Source organism: Microplitis mediator, chromosome 1 (assembly GCF_029852145.1).
Source record: "Microplitis mediator isolate UGA2020A chromosome 1, iyMicMedi2.1, whole genome shotgun sequence".
Lineage (NCBI taxonomy): Eukaryota > Metazoa > Arthropoda > Insecta > Hymenoptera > Braconidae > Microplitis > Microplitis mediator.
The window spans coordinates 6,047,887-6,074,667 of NC_079969.1; the positions used below are offsets into that span (position 1 = coordinate 6,047,887).

Sequence of the window (26,781 nt, forward strand, 5' to 3'; positions counted from 1 at the left end):
GAATTATTTGGAAAAGAAGATTTTACCGGAATTTTTATTACAAATTAACTTTCACCCTTAAATTCATGTCTCGAAAAATGTATGGTATTGGACGAAGGAAATATCAAATTCGACTCCGCCGTCCATCTTACGGCATTGAATAAATTAATATTTTATCCTCTAAAAATGAATTTGTAAAATTCACTGCGAATCAGTGGATAGTTTCTACTTCTACAGCTATAAGTATCCCAGCTTAGAAAATCCGATAGATTCTTATAGCTATATGTATAAGGCCTTATACTTAACTATAGCACTTCTCATAGAACTCATTCATTTTTATAAAATCTCTATGGAAATTTATAAGAATCTATTGGATTCTATGAGATTTTTCAAACAGGGATACCACTAATTCAACCAGAGGTATACTTACAGCTGGTTTCCAGTTAATATTCACTTATTCATTTTTAGAGAGTAAACAATAAATAAGAAATTTACTTTCAACTTCGCGAAATTATGGTGATTTACCGTTGAATCACGGTAAATATTAGGTTACAAAACACGGTAATTAACTGTAGAACATCGTGATTTACCATAAATCGCCGCTATTTCACCGTATCACCGCGATTTATCGTAATTCACGGTAAATCAGATCCACAGATAAATCCTTCTATCAGTGCATATAAATATCATTTGACATAAGTAAAAAAAATAGTAGCAAAATTTACTTACCCAGCACGTAATGGCTCACAAATAGCATAATAACGTTCAAAACTTATTGCAAGTATTGTCAGTACAGATGCATGAGCTACTGTTAACTCTACAAAAGGCACTGCCTTACCTATAACATCAAAAAATTAATTTATTAGATCAATTATTTAAACTAATATCGTGTTTGACTTTTAATTTTGACTTTATCGAAAGTTTTTCATTAAATGAAATATTGCACGACTCATGATGCGAAGCATCAGAGAGTGCTTTACGATCGAAAAATTTTATTTTTTTTTATTATTACAAAAATTATATGCATTATAATGTTTAATATATAAAGTTTGATGTCAATAAGTTTTTTTGGTATAATTTTTCGAGCTAAGGGATAAAGTATCGTATAACACAACACACGTTACTTATGTATGTAGTAACCCTAAATCGTTTGTTGGAGGGTCGAAAGTAGCATGATAACGACATTTCAAAGTCGTAACCATTAGTCATAAATTTTATCTGCATCAGTATTTTTTTATTTAACCGATAATAAGTATTTAACCATTTGGAAAACAATCACGGTGTTGAAAATTTTCCTTTAAATTCCAAGAAAATTATTTGAAGTTGTTGAAAATTTGAATCAGTCAAGAATATATCGTATAAATATGACTATTAGGGTAAAAATTCAGTAATTTGCTGTAAAATCGTTGTAAGTTACCGCAAATTTGCCGTAACTTGCAGAAGACATCTACTGTAAAGTTGCGGAAACTTTTCTATTAGTTACGATAATTTACCATCAGTTGTTATACACCAGGGCAACTACTAAATGTCGGATATTGGGACACTTCTAGAATAATTACTTACAGTTTTTGAAAGAACTAATTGAACGAAGAATAAGAGTTTTTCAGAAATAATAGAACTTTGAATAGTAATTTAGTAAAATTAAAAACCAGACCGACTTGACCAAGAATTGAACCCGGAGCCTTTAGAGTATGAGATAGCACTTTACTACTTAAGCTATCGAGTCTTTGCATATAGTACGATTTATAGCCGATAAATATTTTTATCAGGGACTGTATTGACAATAACCATGACAATTATCTTTGAAAATCGAAAAAAAATTTTTGCAGTGCAATTATTCATCAATAAAAATTACAATTTTTATTAACAAAATAGTTTTCTTCATTCGTTTTAAAAATAATTTAAGTAAGAATCGCAGCAATAGAAGTCTAGGATTCTCAAACAATATTTCCTGGTTTGAAGGTTAAAGAGAATTGGATAGAAGCGAGTACCATTCTCAGAGGAAAATAAAAATGTCGTATACACATTAAATGCTCGGACACGTATAGCCTAAGAGCAACGGTAATTCGTTGCGGGGGGTACTAGAGTTCACCTACTACTCATTTTCACCCACCCTCTTTATTTCTTTTTTTTTTTTTCTTTACTATATCTATACACATTCTTTTCCTCTTTCTTACTTTCTCTCTTCCTTAACTTATTTTTATTTTCTCATACACTCATACTTTTTTCCAACTCTTCAATTATTATTGTCAATTTTTATGTGCATCATATATTTTATCATTACATTATTATAAAATACGTCTTTTTTTGGCGATACACAATAACCCATAATTATTCCAACTTTGACAATCCAATATGTTAATTATTAAAAATTATATTTTCTGAATTTATACACCCAAGAATCAATCTCTTTATATTAAATAGATATTTTGGTTACTTTGAATTAGAACTGCGTTTCTATTGAAACCAATGTTTTTTAAATAAAAAACTACCCAAATTTCCCGCAAATATAATATCCTAATAGTTAAGATATCATACTTATTATTAAGATATGCCAAGAGTTCTCTCACGCGCTAGCGGAAAATAACGAAATTAAAACAAAAAGAAACTGCCCACCCTGTGTAAAAAAAATTGTTAAAAAAAATTTGGAAAATCCAAAAGTGCACGCCTCGAACGCTCATATTACAATACAATTAAATATTAATGTTTTTTCTTTATTACAAAATTTTTTTATAAACATATAGACATTTCTTATTTTTTTTTTTTTTTAATTTAGTTAATTGGATTACAGTTGGCAAGTCGATTTGTCACACGATATAATAAAAAAAAAAAAATTATCTGATGGTAAAGTGGAGCCTTATAATATCAGCAAAGTTTCATGATAATCATGCCTACTTATATTTGTGGGGGAAAAATGGCGGATTAAGCATTGGTGAACATAATCAGTTTTCAGTTTTTAATTGATAATAAATGAACGAGAAGGACTACAGTAGTAATATTTAAAAGGCTTCTATTCTACTAAAATCTGAAGCTATTGAAAAAAAAATTGAACTGATTAATTGAGTTTTTCGAGAAATATCGTGCTCACACACGGACATCCCAATTGACGTCCAACTAGTCTCATTTTAAATAATTTTTTTCTTATTATAGTGTAGCTAAATGAAATTTTTAATTAAATCCAAATTATTCTTTAGAATTTTCTCTAGACATTGGTGTACTTTTTTTTCCACAGAGGTGATTTATGAAATTAGCAGAAATTCACGACAAGTCGATTATAGAGCACAACCTCTCCCGCTATCGCGTCCGAGGCGTGCAAAAGGTTAAAAAAGTGTTAACTATTCTAAACTTCAAAACGTGACACAACGAAAAACTTTTTTTAAATGTTTTTTAAACTTTTGAAAATTCAAGAGAAAGGTTCAAAAGAAATTTAGTTGTTATAAAAATTCAAAAAAATAAATGTATATATATTTAATGGGTGAAAGTAACAAATCTTATATTTTGGTCATACAACTTAATACAAATAAAACGCATTATATGTTTCCATTCGTATGCAAATTAATAACATATATACTCTATTTTATTTTTATGTATTGTAATAAAAAAATTTCAGACTTTATCTTACTGTTAATTTTATACTCATATATTTTAATTAGTCAAAGCAAGGATTTTTTATTAAAATTTATTATAATTGATAAATAATTATATAGAAATAAAATAATCATAAACTTACTAATTTATTCTCTACAATATATACATATATGTACATTCATTCGTATTGCATTTAACTCAGTAAATTATAGATACAAAACTTTAGTCGTTAGTAGTATTTTTTTTTGTAACTCATAGCACAAAGAAAACTAAATTTTCGTAGTTAGTAAATTTTATTAGTAGAATTTAAGCTAAATAGAGTTGATGAAAAGACTATGAAACTACTTAACCATTGGCTCATTCATATAATGAAATTTAATTTTAATATTGCGCATCACCATCGCGAAGCGTTGAGTTTGCTCTACTTTCGCTTAACAATTTCTCACCTTCACACTCATTTTTATTTGTCTCGTCACATTATATAATATACCAAAATAGTATAAAATGTATACCTTCACAAAAATAACATCTCAATAAACAAGTCGAGACAACTTTTGGTTTTATGCATTTAGATGCTCACGTAAAATAATGTAATTCAATTTTAAATATCGGTGATGTCGGTTGGCCTGCATGTGAGTTGGTTAACATGATATCCTTCGGAAATCGCAGTTAATTGACGTTAATTATTTTCTGTTTGTTTTAAATTTTAAGAGAACAGAATCCTGTCGAAAATTCTCCTCGTTTGAATGCAATAGATGAAGAGATGAAGACTTGATTCAAGACGGCACTTTTTTATACTTAACATATACTTCTTTTTTAAATTAAAAAAACAAGTCACTGTTACTCAATATTTTTACGTTTCAACTTTATTTTTGAAAAACTCTGACCGGACGGGATCGAACTCGCGTCCTTTGAGTTAGAAATTTCGTCTGCTATCCACTAGGCTGACATAGTTCCGATGTATTAGACCATAAAATTTTGACCATAAATTCTATGAAAATAATATAGAGGTCTCTCTATTTTCCATGATTTTAACAGTTTGACCTAGATATATATCCGTATATATATTTTTTTCATATGGAAAACGATCATAAAATAATAACAATTTTGTTAATTATGGCAATTTTCTGTTCTTACATTTTTCCACTCAATTATATTATTTTTCTGATCGTACTTTATTTCAAAATTTGAAATTGTTAACGAAATCAAATTATTTATTATAATTAATATTGTTGCTTTTTTTTTTTTAATACTAATATACGTTGATAATAATTTGTCTACTATATATTTATAAGCGTTTAAATTGCGAGTTTTTTGATCTTCCAACCATTTTATATTTATAAATAGAATTTTTTTTTTTTTTTTTTTTTTTTTTTTTTTTTTTTTTTTTTTTTCAAATAACAAAAGCAATAATGTAAGGTTTAAATGAGAGACAACATGTTATTGAAGCGCTCCTGTTTAACCCACACCAAGAGTAATAAGCGGAGGCGGAACTATATAAGGAAGACATTATTCAAAATGTCATTGCGTGGAAATGTGTAGGTGGTGTGTAAACATAATTATGTTTGATGATACTTGTAAACAGATTACTAATGTAAATAGATTTTCTGGTAATCGACAGAGTTTCGAAACCTAAAGCTCATTGAATTTTAATAGCCATAATAATCCGTAAACTTGTTAATGGATCATTGGAAATGACAACTTATTATTTGATAAATAAGGAGCATAAATATCATTTTTAATATATTTACGAAATAAGTACGTAGAAATATAAATTTAAATGTTATGAATTTAGCAGATTGACAAATTTTTATGATGTAAAAAATGGAAATTTTCGGCATTACGAAAAAGTACAGAATCAGACATATTGAAAATAAAAAATTTTCTTTCTATCCATTAGTATCGCACCCCTCAAATACGAAGCATTTAGGTAGGCTTTACTGTCGAATAGTCACCGTTTCGCGAAATGCTCGCATAAACTAATTTCAATAACTCAAAGGATTAGTTAATTGTGTACTTATTAATGACTTTTAGAAACTTTAAAGGCTGGTTAATGCGATGTTCGATTTTGTTATTAAATGTAATTGTTTGTAATTAAAGAAAAATTCAGTTAAAAAGTTTATTATATTGACGTCCGTAAGGATGTATGTCTGTAAGTCGCCTGGATTTAAGTCGTTAACCCTTCGTCACACGCGTGTTTTTACCCGACTTCGTCACACGCATGATGAGCGCCGCGCCGCCGTGTTAAATTTCATGCGATGTTTCCAAGTACCCAATAGATATTTCATACATATTATTATCAGAAAATAATTATATTTTTTATTTAATTTTACATCAAATTAAACATTTAACAAATTTCGAAAATTTTCTCATGAAATAAGAGAGTAATAATAATTAAAAGCAAGAAAGAAATTTAATGAATTATAATGAGAGCAATAATAATAATTAGTAATGACAGATAAATAATCTCGACATTAGCCGATACTTGACAATTATTTTTCTTTACATAATTAATAATAAAAAAGGACATTTAGAAAAATTTATATATAATTTTTTTAATTTCTGCGAATGCAAATTTTTTTTCAAACTAAATTTTTATGCTGAAAAAAAATCCAAAACTGTTATAAGTATCGGCAAATTTTAAGATCATACAGATAATTACGTACTTTATTAATGGTACAAATTGTAAAATATTATTTATTTAACTAGTGTAATCATATGACTAAAAAAATATTATTATAATTCAAAAATTGAATTTAATTTTTTTTTAATAATAATCAGTGAGTAACAATTACAGGTTAGGTTACCTTGTTTACAGCTGTATATTAAGAGCGGGAACACGACTTGGCAACAGCGCGATTTGAATTGCGATCTGGCGCTTACACGCACCGGACGGCGCGGCGCCGCATTCACGAGATACTTCTCAAAAATATATAATTATTATTAATATTCATCCCTTCTAGAAGATTCGTAAAGAGCATTAAAATTTTTTGGAATGTTGTTTTTGGTAAAATCAATAAAAAAACCATGAAAATGAAAAAAGTGTAGCGCCACGCTCATAGCGCGTGTGACGAAGGGTTAGTATTATGAAGTAAAAGTAATGATTTTAAATAAAATGAGCGATTGAAGTGTGTACTTTTGGACTTTCCTACATTTTTTTTCAAAGAAGAAGGAAGTTATCGTTACTTCTGGTATCCATTTTACCTTTCCCTTCCCAAATTATTTAAAAATTACTAAGAAAATGATGAAAATTAAAAGTTGCATAATTAAATTTTTTTTTTTCTTTTTTTCTTTCATTAGTTGGTTTTACGCGTGACCCATGACTTAACTTATTATTTAGGATGACGGAATTACTCTTCAGTAATACAGGGCATAAATCTCAAGTGATTAAGGTTTATAAATCAGTGTAGTATAATTAAGCACCGGATTTAAAATTCAAACAGTGAATTAAACTGGCATTAAATGATTTTCAATAACTTTTTTTTGTCATTAAAAAAATAATATAATTTTTATAATTTATCACTGCTTTTTTTTGGTGTAAAAAAGTTTTATCGATTTCAAAATTTCCCGCATAAATTTCTAGCTATTACTAAATTGCAGTCATCAGAAGTAAAAACATAATAATAGAGATAAATCTATAGTAAAAATAAAAGTATTGAATTGTTGAAAAAAATAAATATTTAAAGAAAAAGAAAAAAATTTTTTATTTTTACTGGTAATGTGTGTAAACAAATCTCTTAAGTGTAAACATACATTTTAAGTTTGTTTGTTAAATTACTTTCAGTCCTTGGAGTTTTTCTTTCACTTTAATAGCTTTTACTTTACCACTTAAAGATCTAACGACTACAAAGTCATTCCGTATTTTTTGAGCCATGAAAAATACAAAAAAAATTATTTTTTATTAATTAATTGTTTAAAAAATTATTATTTTAATTAAATAATGGAAATTTTTTTATTCTTTCTATTTATACAAAAAAAAAAAAAAATTGATGTTAGTAAAATTAAAAGTGTAAATAACTGATGTGTTGCAAAAGGATATATAGAGTGTTAAGTGAGCGTATACAAGAATAGCGATACACGAAATTGTGTATAAAATGAAATGAATGTATGAGATAAATAAAATGACAAGAGTAAAAAAGTTAATATAGAAAAGAGAAGGAAGAGACGGAAAATTGTTAGGAGGTGCGATAATGGGTGCTGGCATTTGTCCAAAACCCAACAAGTTAAACTGTCTTTTATTTCTATTTCTCATGTGAAAATTTTATTCTCAAATTACATTTGTGATTCAATGTTTTGTCTGAATAAATTATGATTTTTATACCATCAATTTATATCCTTGTCATTATTATTATATTCATTTTTTTTTAAATAAATACAATTTTGTCAAAATTGGTGCACAAAATGAAGATCAGAAATTAATTGATTGTGTTCAATATTGATTGACGAGAGCAATAGAACATCTTTCAATAGCGAGAGCATAATTAATTAATAATCAATTTCGACAACAGTGGAATAATTAATTTTAACTCATCAATTTAGATGAAGTGCCGGTTAATTTTCATTTAAGATTTATATTAAACTAACATTTAATTATATTTATATAGTTAAAATTGACAAAACAATTTCAACATTGCCGGTGTTTGAAAAATTACTTCTGAAAAGTTTGATAACAGTAAACTTTTAAATTCTAGAGAATTCAGAACTTCAAGTTGATTGTTGTTGCAACTTAAGGAAAAATTCTTGAGTTAATGAATTTTTTAACAGAGTACTTCTTACACGAAGAAAAAGAAATGGCTATTTTTTCACACGGAAAATAAAACAATTTTTCCTATTTTCGTATAGGCGTTTTTCTAACGTTCACTTAAGAAATTTTACTGTCGTAATAGGATCTTATTCCTATGTCACATAGTTATAAAACGCCTACCATAGAAAAAATTCCTGTTAACATTGGCAGATATTTTATTTACAGTGACACGCTTAGATATCCGTAGACTGTCTTGTGAATAGTTAAATGAAAGCAGTGTTAAAAAATAAGAACAAGTAGTTGTTGTGTTGTTAATTGCAAAAATACTGACAGAAATAGTAATTGCAAGTTTTATACATCTCCATCCATGATGTTCATCTTTGACTAAAAATTATTACGGAGAATTTTTTAAATTACAAATTTTTAACACAAAGTATTTTTAATTATTGAGTTTTAAAATTTAAAATTACGAATAATTGAAATCACTTTAATTTCTTTACTTAATGCAAATTAATAATTTTAACTTTGATAAAATTATAATTATAATTATTTTAACTCATTTGTTACTATGACTATTATTGTTGTTATTATTATTATTACAAGCTAACCTTATGTCGTTCAAAATATTATTTATTTTGTATTTATTAAAATTTTTTATACTTATTTTTTCAGTACAATCTACTTTATACTTTTCCACCTTTCAAATGTGGTATCACACATATATTTCGCAATCTTTAAAAATTTTAATTATTTGTTTATAAAAACTTTCCGTATTCTCTCTGTGCTTTTTGAGGATGATTTAATGCGGTCGACAGATGTCGTTTTCGTCGCGCACCTTGCCAATAGGAATGTTTGTATGTCACACAGTAAAATTGTCTATGTAATATTCAATTCACTGTTACGAAGCTTTGAGAAACGAATTTTTTTTGCATAAGTGTCTGTACAAAAAGTTTTGACGGGACACATATGGTCGTAAAGCGTTTCATGAATTTTTTATGATTTTCAAAAAATTGTATAATTCCATTTTATGACCAAATTCTTTATTAAAACTTCACGATTTTCTTAACTTTCCCGCGCGAGTTCCTTTAGCCAATAATTTAATATTTTTTACTGCAATGAATTATTTCTTAAATATATTATTATTATTATTCGTCTTTGAAAATATTATCATGTGTCGAGAAACTTTGTCTAATACAAAGTGAAAATTGTCGCATGCTGTTTACGTCAATTGAAGAACTTCATATTATTATTTGAGACAGATGGCGCTGAGTAGAAGAAAACATAATATGTATATATATATATATATATATATATTATATATAAAAACATTTTATTACAGTCATTTGAAATAAAAAATTAATGAAATAGATAAAATGCATATTATATTAACATATGATACATATACCTAATTTAAATGGGTGTGTCAACACTTTTTTTTTTTTTTTAAATATTTCTTCAATATGCAGTAGGCGTCTAGACGACCAAAGCGCGACGTTTTAATTAAAGACATTTATTATATAGAGAAGGAAGTGAGGTAAAGTAGAGAATTAAAAAATTTACTTTTAACTTCCTACTGACAAAATACTTGGGTCAAGAATTTAAATTTATCAATCAAAGAATTGTTTTTTTGCATCAAGAATATGAATGTTGGATAAAATATATTTTTGAACCAAAAATCAAAATTTTCTTCAGAATGAAATACTTGTCTCAAGTAAATTTTTCTTGTTTCGTTAGTTTTTTTGTGATGTACACATTTTTACAGTAATGGAAGTTATGTAAGTGCTGCAATACGTAAAAAAAAAAATTACCACTTAATATGTGTCAAACAAATGTTAAATGTTAAAGCGTTGTCTGATATGCAGAGTGCACTCAATCATATAACAGATGTATGATGTCTTCCCAAATGCATTTTTGAATGATATCAATATATATATGTATATATTTAGTAAGATGTTTAATTTTGAGCCATTATTTGTGACTTATGTCTTTCAGCAACCATGTAAATGAAATGAAATTGATCTTGAAAAAAGTTTTATAAAATTATATTTTGCATATTTAGGTTCTTGTATACGGAAAAATATCAAAATGTTCAAAATAGATTATTTGCGCTTCATAAAAGCCAGACGTCTAAACGTTATCTAGCAAACCCAACACCCTCATATTTTAAACGACCCTTATATCCTTTCAAACCATCAGTTTTCCTTTACATCATCTACAGACTTTATATATACATATATTTATATATATTTGTATAAATTTGAATTATTTCACTAATTTTGTGACGGCATATTTGACTTGAGATTCTCTTGTTAGTCTGACAAATCCGTTTCTTTAGTTCAACAAAGCAATTGTTGATAGTAGTACAAACCATTAGTCGATGAAACAAACGATTTTATGTCATTACACTGAAAATTAAACTCTCCACCGATGACATTCGCTCTTGTTTCAAGCTCAACAGCCTAACTTTTCGACGCCAGGTCGCTGAGCTAGCGTTTTTCTACAAAGTAGTGAATGGTCATATTGATGCACCTGAAATATTTAGCAGCTTTGAGTTTGCTCCCTCTGCACTACCACTTAGGCATAATCGCCTACTAAAAATGATGAAGACTTAAAAAATTACGTGTTCCACGCAGGGTTGCCAGATTGGGCTACTTGTCGCGAATCGGGTGATTTTCTCTATGCATTCGCTACTAAATTAAAGTTTGGGCTACAAGTCGCAAGTCGGGCGATTTTTAATGTTTCAGGATTGAGAACAATCTTAATCATTATTTTTAATTTCTATTTGCCGAAAACTTGAATCAAACTTAATTTCAATTCGTTATATGCACATAAAAAAATTGTTATTTTATTTATAACAATCGGTTAAAGAAATATGTATCCATTTAATGTTAATTAAAACCTGCGTAACGATACTCTGCTTTTGGCACTAAAAAATAATTAATAATTTGCAAAAAATTGATAAAAATTTTGATTAAGTTTATTTTTTCATCAAATTTATCCTAAAAATATCCTATAAATTTTCACTACATATAATTTACTACAAATAATTATAATAATAGTTTTTAAAAAGTTAATTTTGATTAATGCGGCAAACTATAGTGTACTCTTATTAGTTAATAGAGAATAAATAACTATAAGCCAACAGAATTATTTTAAACTTGAAAATGATTGAGCGACTTGTTAAAATATTTCGCTACTTTTGATCATAAGTGGGGCGACGAGAACAAAAATTTTCTAGCAACCCTGGTTTTACGGGCCACATAACAGGATTGCCAACCTTGTCAATTCCTTGCACATGAACATCGACTTCTACGGTGGTACATATCAATCATTCATCACGAATACCAAAAATACACTATTTCCTTATCATTAATCTAATGTTTAATTATATCATTAATTAAACATTAATGATAAATTAATGACATAAACAAAATAAATAATTTGACTTTTATTAAAAAGTTTGAATATAATATACCCTTTTTCAAAATACAAGTAATTATAATTCGTAAATTTATTATTGTAGCTATTTTTTGTATCCCATAAAGTAAATAACGTCCAATAAATGAACGTTACCAGTTCTACTTGAAAAAACATTTAGACCATTTCTTCGGGCGCCTATTCATCCGCGTAATGGTCTACTCTATATATTTTTTTTTTAACGAATGTTTATGAGTTATGACATATTTATTTATATTTATTACACATGTATATGCTGAAGTTTAAATTTAGACGGTGAATTTAGAATTAACATTAGACGATTAAATTCAAATTTTCAGCACAGATGTTACCATGAGTAATATTGTAGCATAAATTTAAACGGTTCCACGGGTGAAATTGAACTAAAATCGTCTACTCTTATACTTTCTACTACTGCTACTACAAATGAATGGCAGGATTCCAAACATCTTAATGTCTTTTTTAAGTTATTTAAGGTAAGATAAACGTCACAGACGGTTGACAATTTTATTAATATTCCTTTTATACTTTAATGCTAAATATTTATTCATACGAGCAAAGAAATTATAAGATAATATTTTTCAACAAGTATCTATATTGACTTTTTATTTAAAATAAATATTTCAGTTTGTTCACTTTACTATAAATATTATTTTATTTTTGAAATATTAAATATTGGCTACCAATAACAATGAGCATAGAGAACCTAATGAAAGTATGTTAGTTAGATAAATTATTGACCATTTAATTATAGAATTACCATTTGTAGTTGGAATCTACAGACAAGAATTATATTATAGTTCAAAATTTTCCGCGTTTATTTTTTAACCACTAATGGGATTTTTTCATTTACTTGAACAAAGTGCAATTAACACGTAACGCCATCTGTATGAAATGATAAATATTATAAATTACTACAGGAAAAAAATAAGATTTGTGCTTTTGGATAAAATATTATAAATACTATCAATTTTTCACAACTGAAAATAATAAAATATTATTTAAACAAAACTAACTTTGTCATTTTTATTATTATCTTCTTTAGTATTAGTAATAATTGTTAAATTACATGGTTTACTATTATCCGTACTAACAGTAGAGACCTTAACACTGCAATTTTTGCTGCTGTTGCTTTGTCTTCGCCAGAAATCCGAATGATTGCTGCTTGTCGTCGTACCAGTTCGTCCAGATGTTGGTATATCTTTACTTTGTTTACGTGATAATCCGCACAAACGTAAGAAACCCTCGCGGAATTTAGTTGACATTAAATTATAGAGTATTGGATTTATTGCTGAATTAAGATACAGTATAACTCGACTTATGTACAGTAAAATAAAGTAACCATCGACACCGAGATTTATAATTGCTGTTAGTGGCGATACAATAATCCATAGTGTGAATGCACGAAATGGTAATAAACAAATGAAAAAACTAATTACAACGGTACCGAGCATCAGCACAACTTGCTTTCGGTATTTTAATAAATTATTTGCCGGGCCTCGTGTTATTGCTGGATTAGCCATCAAATGTTTAGCTATATCTGTGTACAGGATTATTACATTTTATTTCAGAAATTTTACTGGCAATGAAAAACGTTAATAAATAATTTTTATTAAGCGAATAAGGAAAATTTTGTGATAGTCATATGTATGTGATCAAATTAGTTAATGTGATTGAATTTGTGCCTTTTCATAGCTCCAGATTTTTTTATATGGTTATTAGATTGATATCTTGAGTTTTCCTAGAAGAGAGGGGGGAATTTGTTTTCTGAATAATTTGGTAACCACTAAGTCAATCGATGTCAAAGACGCAATTTCTATTGCACACCTCGAACGCGAAACGGAGAGGTAGTGTTCTATTGTCGCCAAATTTTCTATTATATATTCAGCGATCGAATCGTATTGTGCTGATAATTTTATAAATTTATTTATAACTTCATTATTAAATATACAGAAAAGATCTTGATTTCTGTAAAAATCTTTTTAGCTTTCAACAACTTGTCGCGATCGATTTAATAGCAACGGATCTTATCACGTGTTCGTTGGTTTCAAGGATATTTTTTAAGATAATTTTTTTGGCCGCGCAAATAACTTGGGGTTGAACATTGTAATGTAAAAGAATGACTTTTAACTCTCTGTGTCCTGTTAATGATCTTTTTTCCCCGATGGTTTTGCTCAAGCGATTTTATTAAATACTGTACCTCCACACTAATCGTCTGACCTGGTTCTAATAAAGTTTAGTTTATGATAAAAAAACTTTTTTTATTTTACTACGTACACAGAATTACTTTCTTATCAAACACTTTAATGATACGTATCGACGTTGGTGGTTCACCAAAATCAATTCACGATTTTTAAGTCAATTTGCGAGAAATCAGATCTTTGCATATACGGACTTATGTTAACTATCAATGTTTGAATTTTTCGTAAGTAGTATTTTCAAAAATTATGTATTTATTTTCTGGTAAGACAAAAATGCTGAAGAGGTGCAATTACACCTGTACTTATTAGAATCAGTACATTGTATAAAACAGTTATACAAAAATTACAAATTACACTTACATATTAATAATACAGTGTACCGTACATCAAGATAAGTTGCCAAAAACAGTATCATAAACTTAACTTATCCTTAATTATAGATTATAATTATTAGTTCTTATCTAATTACTACACTTCTTTTTCAATAGTTTCTTAGAAAACATTAAAGTTTTCATTGTGTTAGGTAATTGATTATAGATTTATCTACGTCAATTATTTATTGAGGATACCGATACTAGACGTTCTGAAAGACTAGCGGCAAAAAAGAACTATGTAAATTTCAAGATTCCAAACTTTGCTACGACTGCGTATAAATCTTCCTTTGTTATTACTTGTATTCGTCTCTGGGAAGAATTACCAGTTTACTTGATAAACGCATCTAGTATTGAAATCTTCAAGAATAAAATGTTCGACTACCTATTTAATCTAGATCTCTAATTTGTCTAACTTAATTTCAGTTAAATGTATAAGCAATCATACTAATACTAATATTTTATTGTACATTATGTTTAAGTATATATTAAGTTTCAAAAATCTTGTTAAAATTAATTACTTAATATGTAATATACTTATGTAATGTAAACATTTTTCTTTTGCCATCTGGCTAGTTAAAGCTTTGGTATAAATAAATCTAAATCTAAATCTAAAAAAAAGATTTTTAATGCTACATAATATGCCTTTCTATAGCTGATTGTTTTATTGATTTTGGAAAGGACTAACAGTTTAGATCTTGTATTAGCTTTCTATTAATATAAGCTTTCGCACTTTGCATAATAGTAACAAAGAGCATTTACAATGAATGACTCTTTGATTTTTAGAGTAGTAGTGTTTATATTATATAAACTTACTTTGTTTCGCAATTTAGTTTGAATAGAGGCAAATTTGACAGAGTTTTCCACAAATAAAATGAATACATTTAATGGAGAACTGTAATTAGTTATGAGAAATTTCCTTTCTATTCCGGTTTCCGGATGGGATTTTTTACATGAGATCCTTCTATAAAATCTATCCTTCATCTCCGGTCACGATTTCCCAAAACAATATCTTTATTTTGTGGGTTAGTGAGAAACGAATGCTTATGTTCACTCACTGTCCGAGTTTGTGTTCATTCTAAGTGGAACACATTATCTGACCTTTTGTATATTACCTATTGCATGCAATCTTCTGGAGACGGTGATTGATCAACAGGAATTTCTAATTGCGCTGTTAGTTTGTCCTGCTAAATTGTAAAATTTTGGCAGCCACCTATTTCGTAAAAACTAGTGTATGGTTACAAGAGCTATTTGTCGTATGCTTTAATCAAATATATGGATTTTTTCTATAAAACGAAAATCTATTGCACACTTTGAGCGCGAAAGCGCTGTTTGCTTTATTGTCGCTCGATTTTTTTCGATACCTCACTCACTATCAATCATCGTACTGCGTGCGGTACTTTTGAATTACGCTAATTAATAACATCAAAATATTGATTCATATTAGAGCTCTCATACAAGGCCTAATTCTAAGTGCTTCTATAAATCGTATCTATAAAGTTATTCTACAACGTTCCGGAATAAACGTCTTTACTATTATAGATCGAGAGCAATATATATATAAATATATAGACAGTGAAAGCTTTCTAACTCTGAGAACAAGGAGCTTGAAATTCCTAAAATCAAAGTTACAGAATGCACGGGCAGTAAACGGACACTTCTCCCACTTTATTGTAATATGGGGGGGGGGTCAAAGTTAGGGAGTGTAAGTTAGAGAGATTCCACTATACGTACGGTTCTTCGCAACCGATAATTATCTTAATTCAGCTAAGCCTCAACATTCTTGTGGTGAGAATCTTGATGCCCAATCTACATTTTATATCTTGACTCACATGGTAATTTTTTCATATTTTTTTATGTTGTATACCAATAGACAGTCGCACTATATATATGCTGGTATATATCTGGTGATCTTTTATATTTGAATGCATAGAAACTACCAAATCAGTAAAATCATGACTACAAACGGAAAAAAAAATCATTGACGACTCATCGTCTCTTAAGTAATGTACGATACATAACATACATTATAAATGACCTTGATGAATGAACACGGTAAATGATGAAAGAGGAGAAGATCAAAGGAAAGCAAAATAAAAAATAAAATTGACGCGCGACTTTAATCAACAACAATCTGACGATTGTTTGATCTCAATTGCGATAAATCCACTCCAATAATTAGAGGCATTATGTCTGTCTGATTTACGAACATCGGCCACCCACTTTCAAGGTTACTCACAGACTGTACTTTCAATTCGACAAATGTAAATACAATAAAAATAAATAAACAACCATTAGAGAATTTGCATTGCGAAGATAAATTATTGCTCATTGATTTATAATTAATTTTTTAGTCGGTCGGGGTATCAATTTTATAGTGACTAAAATTTTTTTATTTAGATTATCAATTATGATATGTACACAATTACGATAAATTTTACTCACACATATGTTCACCCAATGGCCACACTTGAGGTCCAGAATTAACTTCAACAAGTACTGTTGGTGCACATATTAATAAAACACATAAATCCGCCGCACTCAAATTCACTAAAAAGATATTTGTACTATTTCTCATGTCTTTGCCACGAAATACAACCAGTGGAACCTATATTGAACATATTAAAAAAATAACGTGTTAATCATTTTTTATCTACCATTAATTACATTATTTTTCTTTTTTTTATTTACTAAATATATTTGGCACTAAAGCCTAAGCTCCCTAAGGGTCGTAACATATATACTATATATATTTAAAAAATTCGACCAAATACCTTTTGATTTTAATTTTAAATCAGTAAATAATTTTCTTTTAATGAATTCAACCCATCAATGAAAATACGAAGGATTAAATTTGAAAAGCTTCGAAAAAATTTTTGACAAATATTTTATCCACAATAAGTGATTAATGATAAAAAAGTCTTCTTCAGTTCGGACACTGTTACTTTGACACGTCAGTTACTCAGATGACTGTAATTGATTCGATTAAAAAATAAATACATTTGTCATGATGACTCTTAAAAAATATTTACGGCTTCAAATCATCAAAATATCCAGGAAAAAATTTTTTCAGATAAATCTGAAACACGGTTGACCCTGTGCCGCAAGTATTGTTCAAATCGGTTGATTAGTTCCAAAGATATCATACGACAAAAATTAATTTACACACACAGACCCACACACACACACGACTGTCCATCTGGAGACTGGTATTGGGAGTTAATAAATACACCAGAATAAGTGATATGCTTGAAACACTTGGTTGGATGAGTGTCAAGCAAAGAATGATTTTTAATACTTGTATATTTATTCACAAATTAAAATTAGATAGAAAACCGGAAATTCGAGTAAATAAAATCATTCAAATGAATGAGACTCATAACTACAATACCAGATCAGGCTCTAAAATAGTTATTGAAAGAACAAAGACTCACACTGCTGAAAAGCGTTTAACTTATAAGGGGTATGAATGGTATAACAGTTTGCCTATCAATGTAAGAAGTGAAGATAGATTGAAGTATTTTAGAAAAACTAGGGGTGTGCGAATACTCGAAACTTCGAATTATTCGAGACGAATCGAATCGAACAATTCGATTCGAGATTCGCCTCGAAGATTCGAAATGTTCGAATAGTTCGAATAGCTCGAGAGGTTCGAATAGTTCGAGAGGTTCGAAAGGTACGAATAGAAAATTTTTTTTCGAGTGGTCCCGTTTACCCCGCATGAGGGGGGCATTCGTGCCCCAGGCTCCCCTATTTACTGAAGATTCGGTAAAGTTTCGAAACTATTAAAATCTTTCGAACTATTCGAATTATTCGAACCTCTCGAACTATTCGAACCTCTCGAACTATTCTAACCTTTCGACCTATTCGAACTATTCGAATCTTTCGAACTCTTCGAATTCTTCGAACTATTCGAATCTTTCGAACTATTCGATATTCGACTCGAATATCGAATCGAATCTAACTATTCGACTCGAATATCGAATCGAATCTAACTATTCGACTCGAATATCGAATCGAATCTAACTATTCGACTCGATTCGATTCGAACAAGATTCGCACACCCCTAAGAAAAACATTAAAAGAATATGTAAAACAAAAATATTGACAGCTGAATATGTGATGAATGATTGTGATAAAAAAAAAAAAATGTAAAAATAGTACGTATAAATTTTTTGTAAAAGACTGATAATAGCCAAGGGCTAAAATAAATTATTATTATTATCTAAAAATAGTCAGAATAGCTTTTTAGGACCTCAAAACTTCGAGATCTGTTCAAAACGTGATTTTCAAAAATTGCGCCAAAACCAATAACTCCTTTTTTGAAAATTATCAATTTCCATAGCAGAAAGTTAAAAATTATAATGAAATACCATTTTAAAAGCTTAATATACACCTGAATAAAAGTATTCATTTTTATTTATCTGTCATATTTTTATTATCTCAGCCCCTATTTACCAAGCAAATCAATATGATATTAGTTATATTATATTGACACTCGAACATTCCTTTAAAGCTACTATTAAGCATTCTGAACGATTTCTAGGAGTTAGTATAACAGAAATATAAGTGCACTATTAAGTGCATTATTGATTATAGAAGATATATTCAAAATTAATTGAGTACTCGATAAATCTTGAAAAGAAAACTAAAGCCCTTTTTAACGAGTAATAACTTTTGAGAACAATATCACTTGTTTTAACGATTTCGAAAGCTCATAAGATTTTACTAACTCGCTAAATCTTAAGCTTATATTAACTCCTGTTATTTCGCGGATAACTTTATCAATCATTTATCAACAGGTGCTTGGTAAAATAATAAAATTTTCTATTAATTGCTACATCTGTACCATATACAGAGAAGTTATTCATTCAATAACTTCAAGTTAATTTATGAACGAGTTTACTATTATGAATATCTAAAGAATCTCAAATGCATGATAATTAATAGTAAAATTATGCTGAATTACAACGAACACTTGAATCATTTATTATTTTTCACTGTCTTCATAATATTTTGTTTCACTAAAGTATCGCTCGCTTTAACACTATCGCGTTACAGATTCCATTAGAGCGAAATCTGGCAGAAGATACTGTTGCAAAGGCATAAGGGCGTACTTTTTTTTTATTTTTACAGGCCCGCTAATTCTTGTGAGAAAAATTTCTACGTCGATCGTGCAAGACACTCAATAAAGAAATTCAACGGATTTTATAAGGATCTTTCAGAATTCTTATGAGAATCTTGTAATATCTTTACAAAAATCTTATTCAATCGTACTTAATCCTTACAGGAATCTTATAAGATCCTTATGGGTATCGTATAATTATATATTATATTTACAATAATGTTTTTTCAGACTGTACTCAGTATTATATAAAAAGACACATATATTTTAATAAATCATACATTGAAACAAAGAAATATTTGTCCCAAATAAATCAATTTAGTTGTGGCTTTTTTTTGAATATTTCTTAATGACAAATAAATATATTTGGTACAACAAAATATGACAGTTGATTGAAATAATTTTATAATTTGACGGAAGTATATAATTTATTTGTGGTAAGTAATTGATAAATTTGTGGTCAAGATATTAAATTTGTGATAAATAACCTAAAATTTGGCGGTACTATACATATATTTGAAGCCCTTATTTATTTGTAGCAATCGGATCATTTTTTTACCACAAATAAATCACTTATTTCACGCAATTAAACTACTCAACTATATTATATCTTTCTCACAATTAAACATTTATTTGGCCATATCCAAATATACGATATCTTTGGCTCAAATAAATCTTTTTTTCAGTGTATAGCTTAGAATAGAAAATTTAAAAGAATAATTATAATCACCATTAAATTTCCAATAATTCCCAGCACCATTACAGTTATACAAACGACCATGGATGTCGTTCTTATATACCCTGGTAACATATAAGGTGTCGATGTTGCGTTACTGTTATCAGGTTCAATCACTGAAACTTAATTTGAAATAAAAAGATAAATAAATAAGCTTAATTTAATTTAAAGTATCTGGGAAAACATGATTTAGATCTATACGGAGACTTAGATCCTATGTTCCACTTAGACTTTAAATTTAATTTTTTCATCATTTAGATCGACGTAAATTAATGATAATTGATAACAGATAACAAATTATCAATCTGTAAAAATTTTAAAATAGATTTCAAGAAGACCATAGCGAAAGAGAAAATTCAAAACAATTTTAAATACAAGGATTTAAATGAATCTCGTCATGGATCTATTAATATTGATAGGTCGAAAATTTGATCTGTACGTCGATTTAAACAGATATTGTTAGATCTAAATTATTTTTTCTCTGATGAATAAATAGGGGAAGATTCGGCAAAACGGGACCGCTAAGGAAATAATCGATTTTGTTTATTCGAATACGGAAATCTTCTTTTTTAAACTTCTATTGGAAGTAATTGAACCAAATTTTCAATTGCCATAGAAATAGTATATTACACTACAAGGGCAGAAAGTTGAGATTTCTGCACTGCACGCCATGATGCCCGAGACGAAGCCGAGGATGTCAAAGTTATTATAAACAAGTTTTGAGGTTATAAATATGAGCGAGATTGTCAGAAAACCTCCTCGAAGTGACGGTAGTATTGTCATCCCAACAAGAGAATGCACCTCGGGTGTCGTCGGTTTTTACTCCCACTCTGGGTGTTTTATGTGTTAAATATTCTCCTACTTTTCTGTGCGCATGCGCAATTCATAAATGTTCGGTAGTGGGGGCAATTTCCGAGGTGCATTCCCTTACTGGGACCACTTTATATGTATAACCGGGTAGCAGTGTGCACGAAAAACTCTTTCGTCCCGCTATTACTTTCTTTCCGCCCGCTATTATAGATGGTGCGTAAGTAATTCCAGCACGGCACAAATGTTAGACTTTTTGCCGCGTAATTGATGCCGGAGATACGTATTTTCGACCGAGGTATGAAGAAAAATTTTAATATAACGAAGAAGACACCGTTTAAGTTTTTTGTGGCCGACAATGCATTAAGTCTACTGACGAATTCCCGAAAAATAATTTAAAAAAAAACTATTTTAATTAAAAAATATTGGGATACTAAAAAATGTTAAAAATGGTTTTGGAAAAAAAATTTTTTGGGGTGGTCCGTTTTGTCAACGTGGTCCCGTTTACCCGCCCTACTCCTATTTAATGTTAATTAAATTTTTTTTTTGTATTTACCTGAAAAACCTTCCAATGTACTACTGCTACCAAACGCCGTTGTATAAAACGATGAATTCAGCTCAAAAGCCGGTACAGATACAGTTGTTAACATTGTTAATATATTTAACTTTATTTATTGTTTTTTTTTTTTTTTATTAAAATTTTTTTATTAAATAAATTAATATCGATATCAAACGTATCATCTTTAATAACTATTTTTTTTTTTTTAACAAATTATTTCTATTTCTTAATAATATCAAATATTAATGAATATTTATTTTAATTGTATAGCAATAAAATTTTTCTTTTGGTATTTTAATTATAACTATTTTAATTATCATTTTTATTTTATAATTTATAATTATAAAATTATTAATACTATGTTCTATTACTATCATTATTATTGTTATTATTAATATGATAATAAATATAATTAAATTCATTATTTATTTTGGTCGATTTTCTATTGATAATAATTATCAGTAATGTTTTTAGTTGAATTAATTTCATGTTTAAAAAAATAAAAATTTTTTTTTTATCCTATCACTTTTTTTTAACAATTACGAATCTGTAAAATAAAAAATTAAAATGATTATTAATTTATAAGGGTTTATTTAAGGTTATTTATAAGCCAAAACTCACGAACTCGGAAGCTAATTTTTTAAAATTTTAATTAAGGAAATCACACCTAGAAAAAAAAATATAAATTGAAAACAAAATTTTCTTAGAACGAGAATAAAATTCTTGTGGCAGAAATTGTTTCTTGCTCTAAGAAATGTTTGTTTTCAATTGATACACTGAAAAAAAAAGCGGGGTAAGTTCAGATGGTGTAAGTGGGTTACCTGACAGTTGGTCCGAGGACAATTGATCTACGACAATTGATCCGCGACAATTGATCCTAGTGACAATTAATCCGCCGACAACCGATTTGACCGATAATTGATCCATGCGGTAGTTGATCCGCTGACAATTGATCCAAACGATAATGCAAACAATATCATTGGTTGCACAAGTTAATATCCCCGAATAAAATATCAGTTAAAGTCCTTTCAGAGAGTAAGTCGTCGTCGAAAATTTCGGTTTGTAATGATAGTGGGTAGTAACAGCGAGAGGTCCGACTCATTTTCTAGTGGGGGTTAAAATTTACGGCGACTTTCTGGGAGAACTATAAATATGTTAACAAAAACGTGTACAAGGGTAATGCCCCTTTTCTTCAAAGGTTTGTGTGTATGTACTTACAATAGTATGTTAACACACCCATGCTTGCAATGGTACTGAAAAAATTATATAGTGAAATTAATTCACACCAGAATCAAGTACTCTAAGGATAAACTACCACCAAATTTTCTATCATTCGGTCAGTTGTTACTCAGATCAATTGCGTGTCAAATCAATTATCGCTCGGAGGAATTTTCGGCGGATCAATTATCGCTTGGACGAATTGTCGCGGATCAATTGTCTTCGGTTCAACGGTCGTGTCACCGTGTAAGTGTTAAAATTTTCTATATATAAAATTAATATACAAGATGTCCTGAAAGACAGACGTACAGTAAGGGGTAGATAATTAATGAATGTAACAAAATCGAAGTCCACCTCCGTTTTACGGGAGGCCGTTTTCGCGCCCTTTTGGGCATACACGCGTTGTGGTGTTGCACCTACTTCTTTCCCAGACGACACTCTTAGCCGAAAAATATAATCGAGTGATGACTAAGGTGGACATTAACCGGAGGTATAATCAAAAATCCTCATTGCGCGTGGTATCTAACCACAGCCACCACAATTCCATACCTCTTTTGGGCCAAACACTACTGCCATCTCAGGAAATAAAGAGACTCTGGTTGAAGTGGGCTTGGAAAAACCCCCCGTAGTACCAGTTTCCTGTACTAGTGATCAGGTTGCGTCGAGATAAATCGTGAGACGCAACTTCTTATACTCTAAAAAGGGTTTCTTCAACTTGTTACCATTCAGTTTCGAACAAACTATTATTCACTTGTTCAGTCCCTGATGAATTTTCTACTTTCCGAGCCTTTAGGTACACTGATTATTCAAACAAAATCAAAGTCTAGAGCAGCTCGGGTAGTAAGGGGTAAATAGGGGAAGCAATTTTGAGATAAAAATCCTCTAGTGTTTTTTGATCCGACGCACAGGTAATTAATTTGTTATTAATTAAAGAAAGAAGCCTATCAGAATCGTGCTTAAAGTGGAAGAAGTGGAGTAGGCGGCTTGTACACAGAAGCGATTACTCAGTATTTAAAAAAAAAAGCATAAGGAGAAAAAATTTTAATATTTTCTTGACCGATTGGTGGCTTATAAATTACCTTAAAATTGAAATAATTAATGTCTGAATCCAAACAAATATTTTTTTTTTCTTAAGTGAAGTGGATGAAAAATAGATTTTAATCATAATTTATGTAACATAATTATGATATTATTTGTAGTTTTATTATAGATCACTGATAAGAGTTGCATTATCTAGTTACTCATAAGCTACTGCTTGTTACGTTAAATTATGTTATGACTGATTGTCATTATTTCTGATGTATTAATAATGTGATCAGAGAAATTGATAATCTTAAGTAATGGTTCATAATCAATTGAATTATCATTTTTTTCTTCATTTTATTATATTGTATTCGTATAATGAAATATTTTGCTGCACAAGTTGAATAATCGTATTTAAATAAAAAAATAATTTATGTATCAATTGAAAATATGTTGACTTTAATTACTCTTTTGATACAATATTGAATAAATTAAATTTCCAAATTTAAAAAAAAAAACGGTAAATGTGGGTTTACTTGCAGACGCGCAATTTTTTGTATTTTAAGTTTAATTGTATTGATAATGCAACAGTAACAGTAAACACTAAAAATAGAATAAAAGTTACAAAAGTTTTTTAATTGAACTTTCTTACCGTCAATTGATCCCAATAAATTTTATCTCTATTATATTGAAAAAAAAAAAAAAAAAATGTGTAAAATTAAAAAAATAAAAACACTTCAACAAAACATTCACAAAAACACTACATTAATTTTTAACCAAAAGTCACATTTTTTAAAACTGTTTCATGTTTAATAAAAATAATAATTTTTTTCTGATGATAAACAAATTTTTTATAATTAACATTTATATGAATAATGATTTAATTTTTTTAAAATAAACGTTTAATTTAATTATTTTATAACTAATTAGTATTTAAAAATTGATTGATTTTTTTTTATAATATTGTATTTATTAGTATTATAATTTATTCAGTATTTTTTCTTACATGAGGGTTGAATTAAGTTCGTTAGATCTCTAATTGTACACGCCGCGGATCGTGACGGTATACTGAACTCGAACGTTTTCGTAAAAGCATCGCGCGCCAACTTTTTTTATTGTCATCAAATAATACATGGGAATTTTATTTGCGCCTGCGCATTACCAATTAAATATTTCTGCGATACATATTAATTCAAATATATGAATATTGCAATCAGTTGATAATAATAATTTTATAGATTTTGATTAATAGATAAATAGATAATATCGAAATTTAGAAAATCGGGGCAAAATGGACTAATTTTTGTGTACTCTTGAAGTTTATTGGGATATTCGAATACTTAAAAGTTTTATACTTTTTGATTACCGGCCCGGGAAAAAAAACGGTCGAGAGCAGTACGTAAATTTATTTGTTCATCTTGAAAATCAACGCGGATCTAGACTATCGAATTTTTATTTTCTCTTCAAATTTAAATCTATTTATTTAATTTATGAGGATCATAATTTGTCACGTGATTATGGAAATTCAATCATAACTTTGAATAAAAATATATTTGTGACCAATTAATTAATCAAGATTTTCAGTTAAATTTGAATTTGAAAAATTTTTAAAATACAGTTCTAACTTTTTTTTATAAAAGTTTTTTTATTTTCAATGGTTTTTGGAATCGAATAATTCGAATTTCCGCATATTCGAACTAGTCGTCAATTTTGAAATTATTTTCAAATTTTTGAATCATTCGACAGTTTTCAAATTATTCGAAAAATCACAATTATTCGCAAATTATTGTGAAAAAATTAGTATAATTTATTCCCAGTTAGATAGCAATTTGAAGTTCGAAGCTCGGTTTAAATATTCAAATTCTAGTTGAATAACGCGAAGACTTACGAATTTTTGAAATAATTCAAAAGCTTACAAATAATCGTCCCCCCAGATGACACCCTTGATCGAAAAATATAATCAAGTGACGACCAAGGGTAGGCGTTAACCGGAAGTGAGTTCAAAAAACTCGCCCTCTTGATATATCGCCTAACCCAGCTTCCTAGAGTCAGAATCTCTGTCGGCCCGACACCCATCTTAGGAAATAACGAGACTCTAAACGAAGTGGGCTTGAGAAAGTCTGTCCGTGGCACCAGTTCCCTGTACTAGTTAACAGATCGCTTGAGATAAAATGGTAAGATGCGGCCTCTCCTTATTACCCTAAGGAGGGTCCCCCCCCCCTTTATGTCACTTTCAAGTTGTGGGCTAGCTATTATCCGCTTGTATCGTCCCTGAACAATAAACTGCTGCTCTGAGCTTTCGGGCACTGATTTTTTGAGCCAAAACAAGGGTGGCGCCCACTCGGGGGTCGTAAGTAGACGTCAGATGACTAGCAAAAATTTGCTGCCCATCCACCGTCAAATTTACTCCTGTAGTTATCCACAATGGTAACAAAAATCTCCAAAAGTTGATGCCTATTGGAATGCCAACTGACAGTAGCTTTAGGCTTTACAATTTTGGCTGTCAAACTGACGTCCACTGGTGACACCAAATTGTCTCGCTGTTTTACGTCGATCTGACAAAAAATTTTGGAAATCCGAAATCTTCAGTCAAATTGGCGCCAAACGGACACAATTTTTGGATGCTAATTATAGCCTTGCAAATCTGGTTTTAGGGGCATAAAAACGATGTTTGAAAAAATACACTAAGCATTGTACACGGAGAGAAGCGAATGGTATTTTGTCAGGTGTAACATGGGAATCATTGTTCTGTAGCATGAAGAGGTAGATTTTTTAGACGTATTATTTATTTGACGGTAATTTTCCCAGTTGTGAATAGTAGCACTAGCCATGCTAGCATGGTAATGATGTCCAAGTTACATTGGAGATTTTAAAATTTCAATGAAGCTACTTCTAATTTAAGGTAGTGAGGTTAATATTAAAATAAGGACTTGTAATTAAAAATTAGGTTATTTAATTAATAATAAATAAGTGG

General features: G+C 29.0%; 2 protein-coding genes across 5 annotated transcripts in view; both read right to left on the reverse strand.

Moving 5' to 3' along the window:
* The window catches only part of LOC130669547 (growth hormone secretagogue receptor type 1-like), a 34,741-nt gene extending 12,670 nt beyond the window's left edge, over positions 1-22,071 (reverse strand). Inside the window, exons 1-4 of one of the 4 annotated variants that reach the window (XM_057472512.1) lie at positions 21,564-22,071; positions 20,195-20,322; positions 16,785-16,947; positions 709-817 (exon numbers count right to left, since the gene is read on the reverse strand). In XM_057472512.1, coding sequence (XP_057328495.1) covers positions 709-817; positions 16,785-16,947; positions 20,195-20,322; positions 21,564-21,657 — 494 coding nt within the window. In that variant the 5' untranslated portion in view covers positions 21,658-22,071. The remainder of the gene's footprint in view (positions 1-708; positions 818-16,784; positions 16,948-20,194; positions 20,323-21,563) is intronic. The other 3 variants (XM_057472518.1, XM_057472528.1, XM_057472536.1) reach the window with 3 other exon arrangements.
* On the reverse strand, positions 12,708-14,041 carry LOC130669572 (thyrotropin-releasing hormone receptor-like). Its single transcript, XM_057472547.1, has one exon. The coding sequence runs from the start codon at positions 13,288-13,290 to the stop codon at positions 12,769-12,771; it is 522 nt and encodes a 173-aa protein (XP_057328530.1). The 5' UTR covers positions 13,291-14,041; the 3' UTR covers positions 12,708-12,768.
* Positions 22,072-26,781: the final 4,710 nt, after the last annotated feature.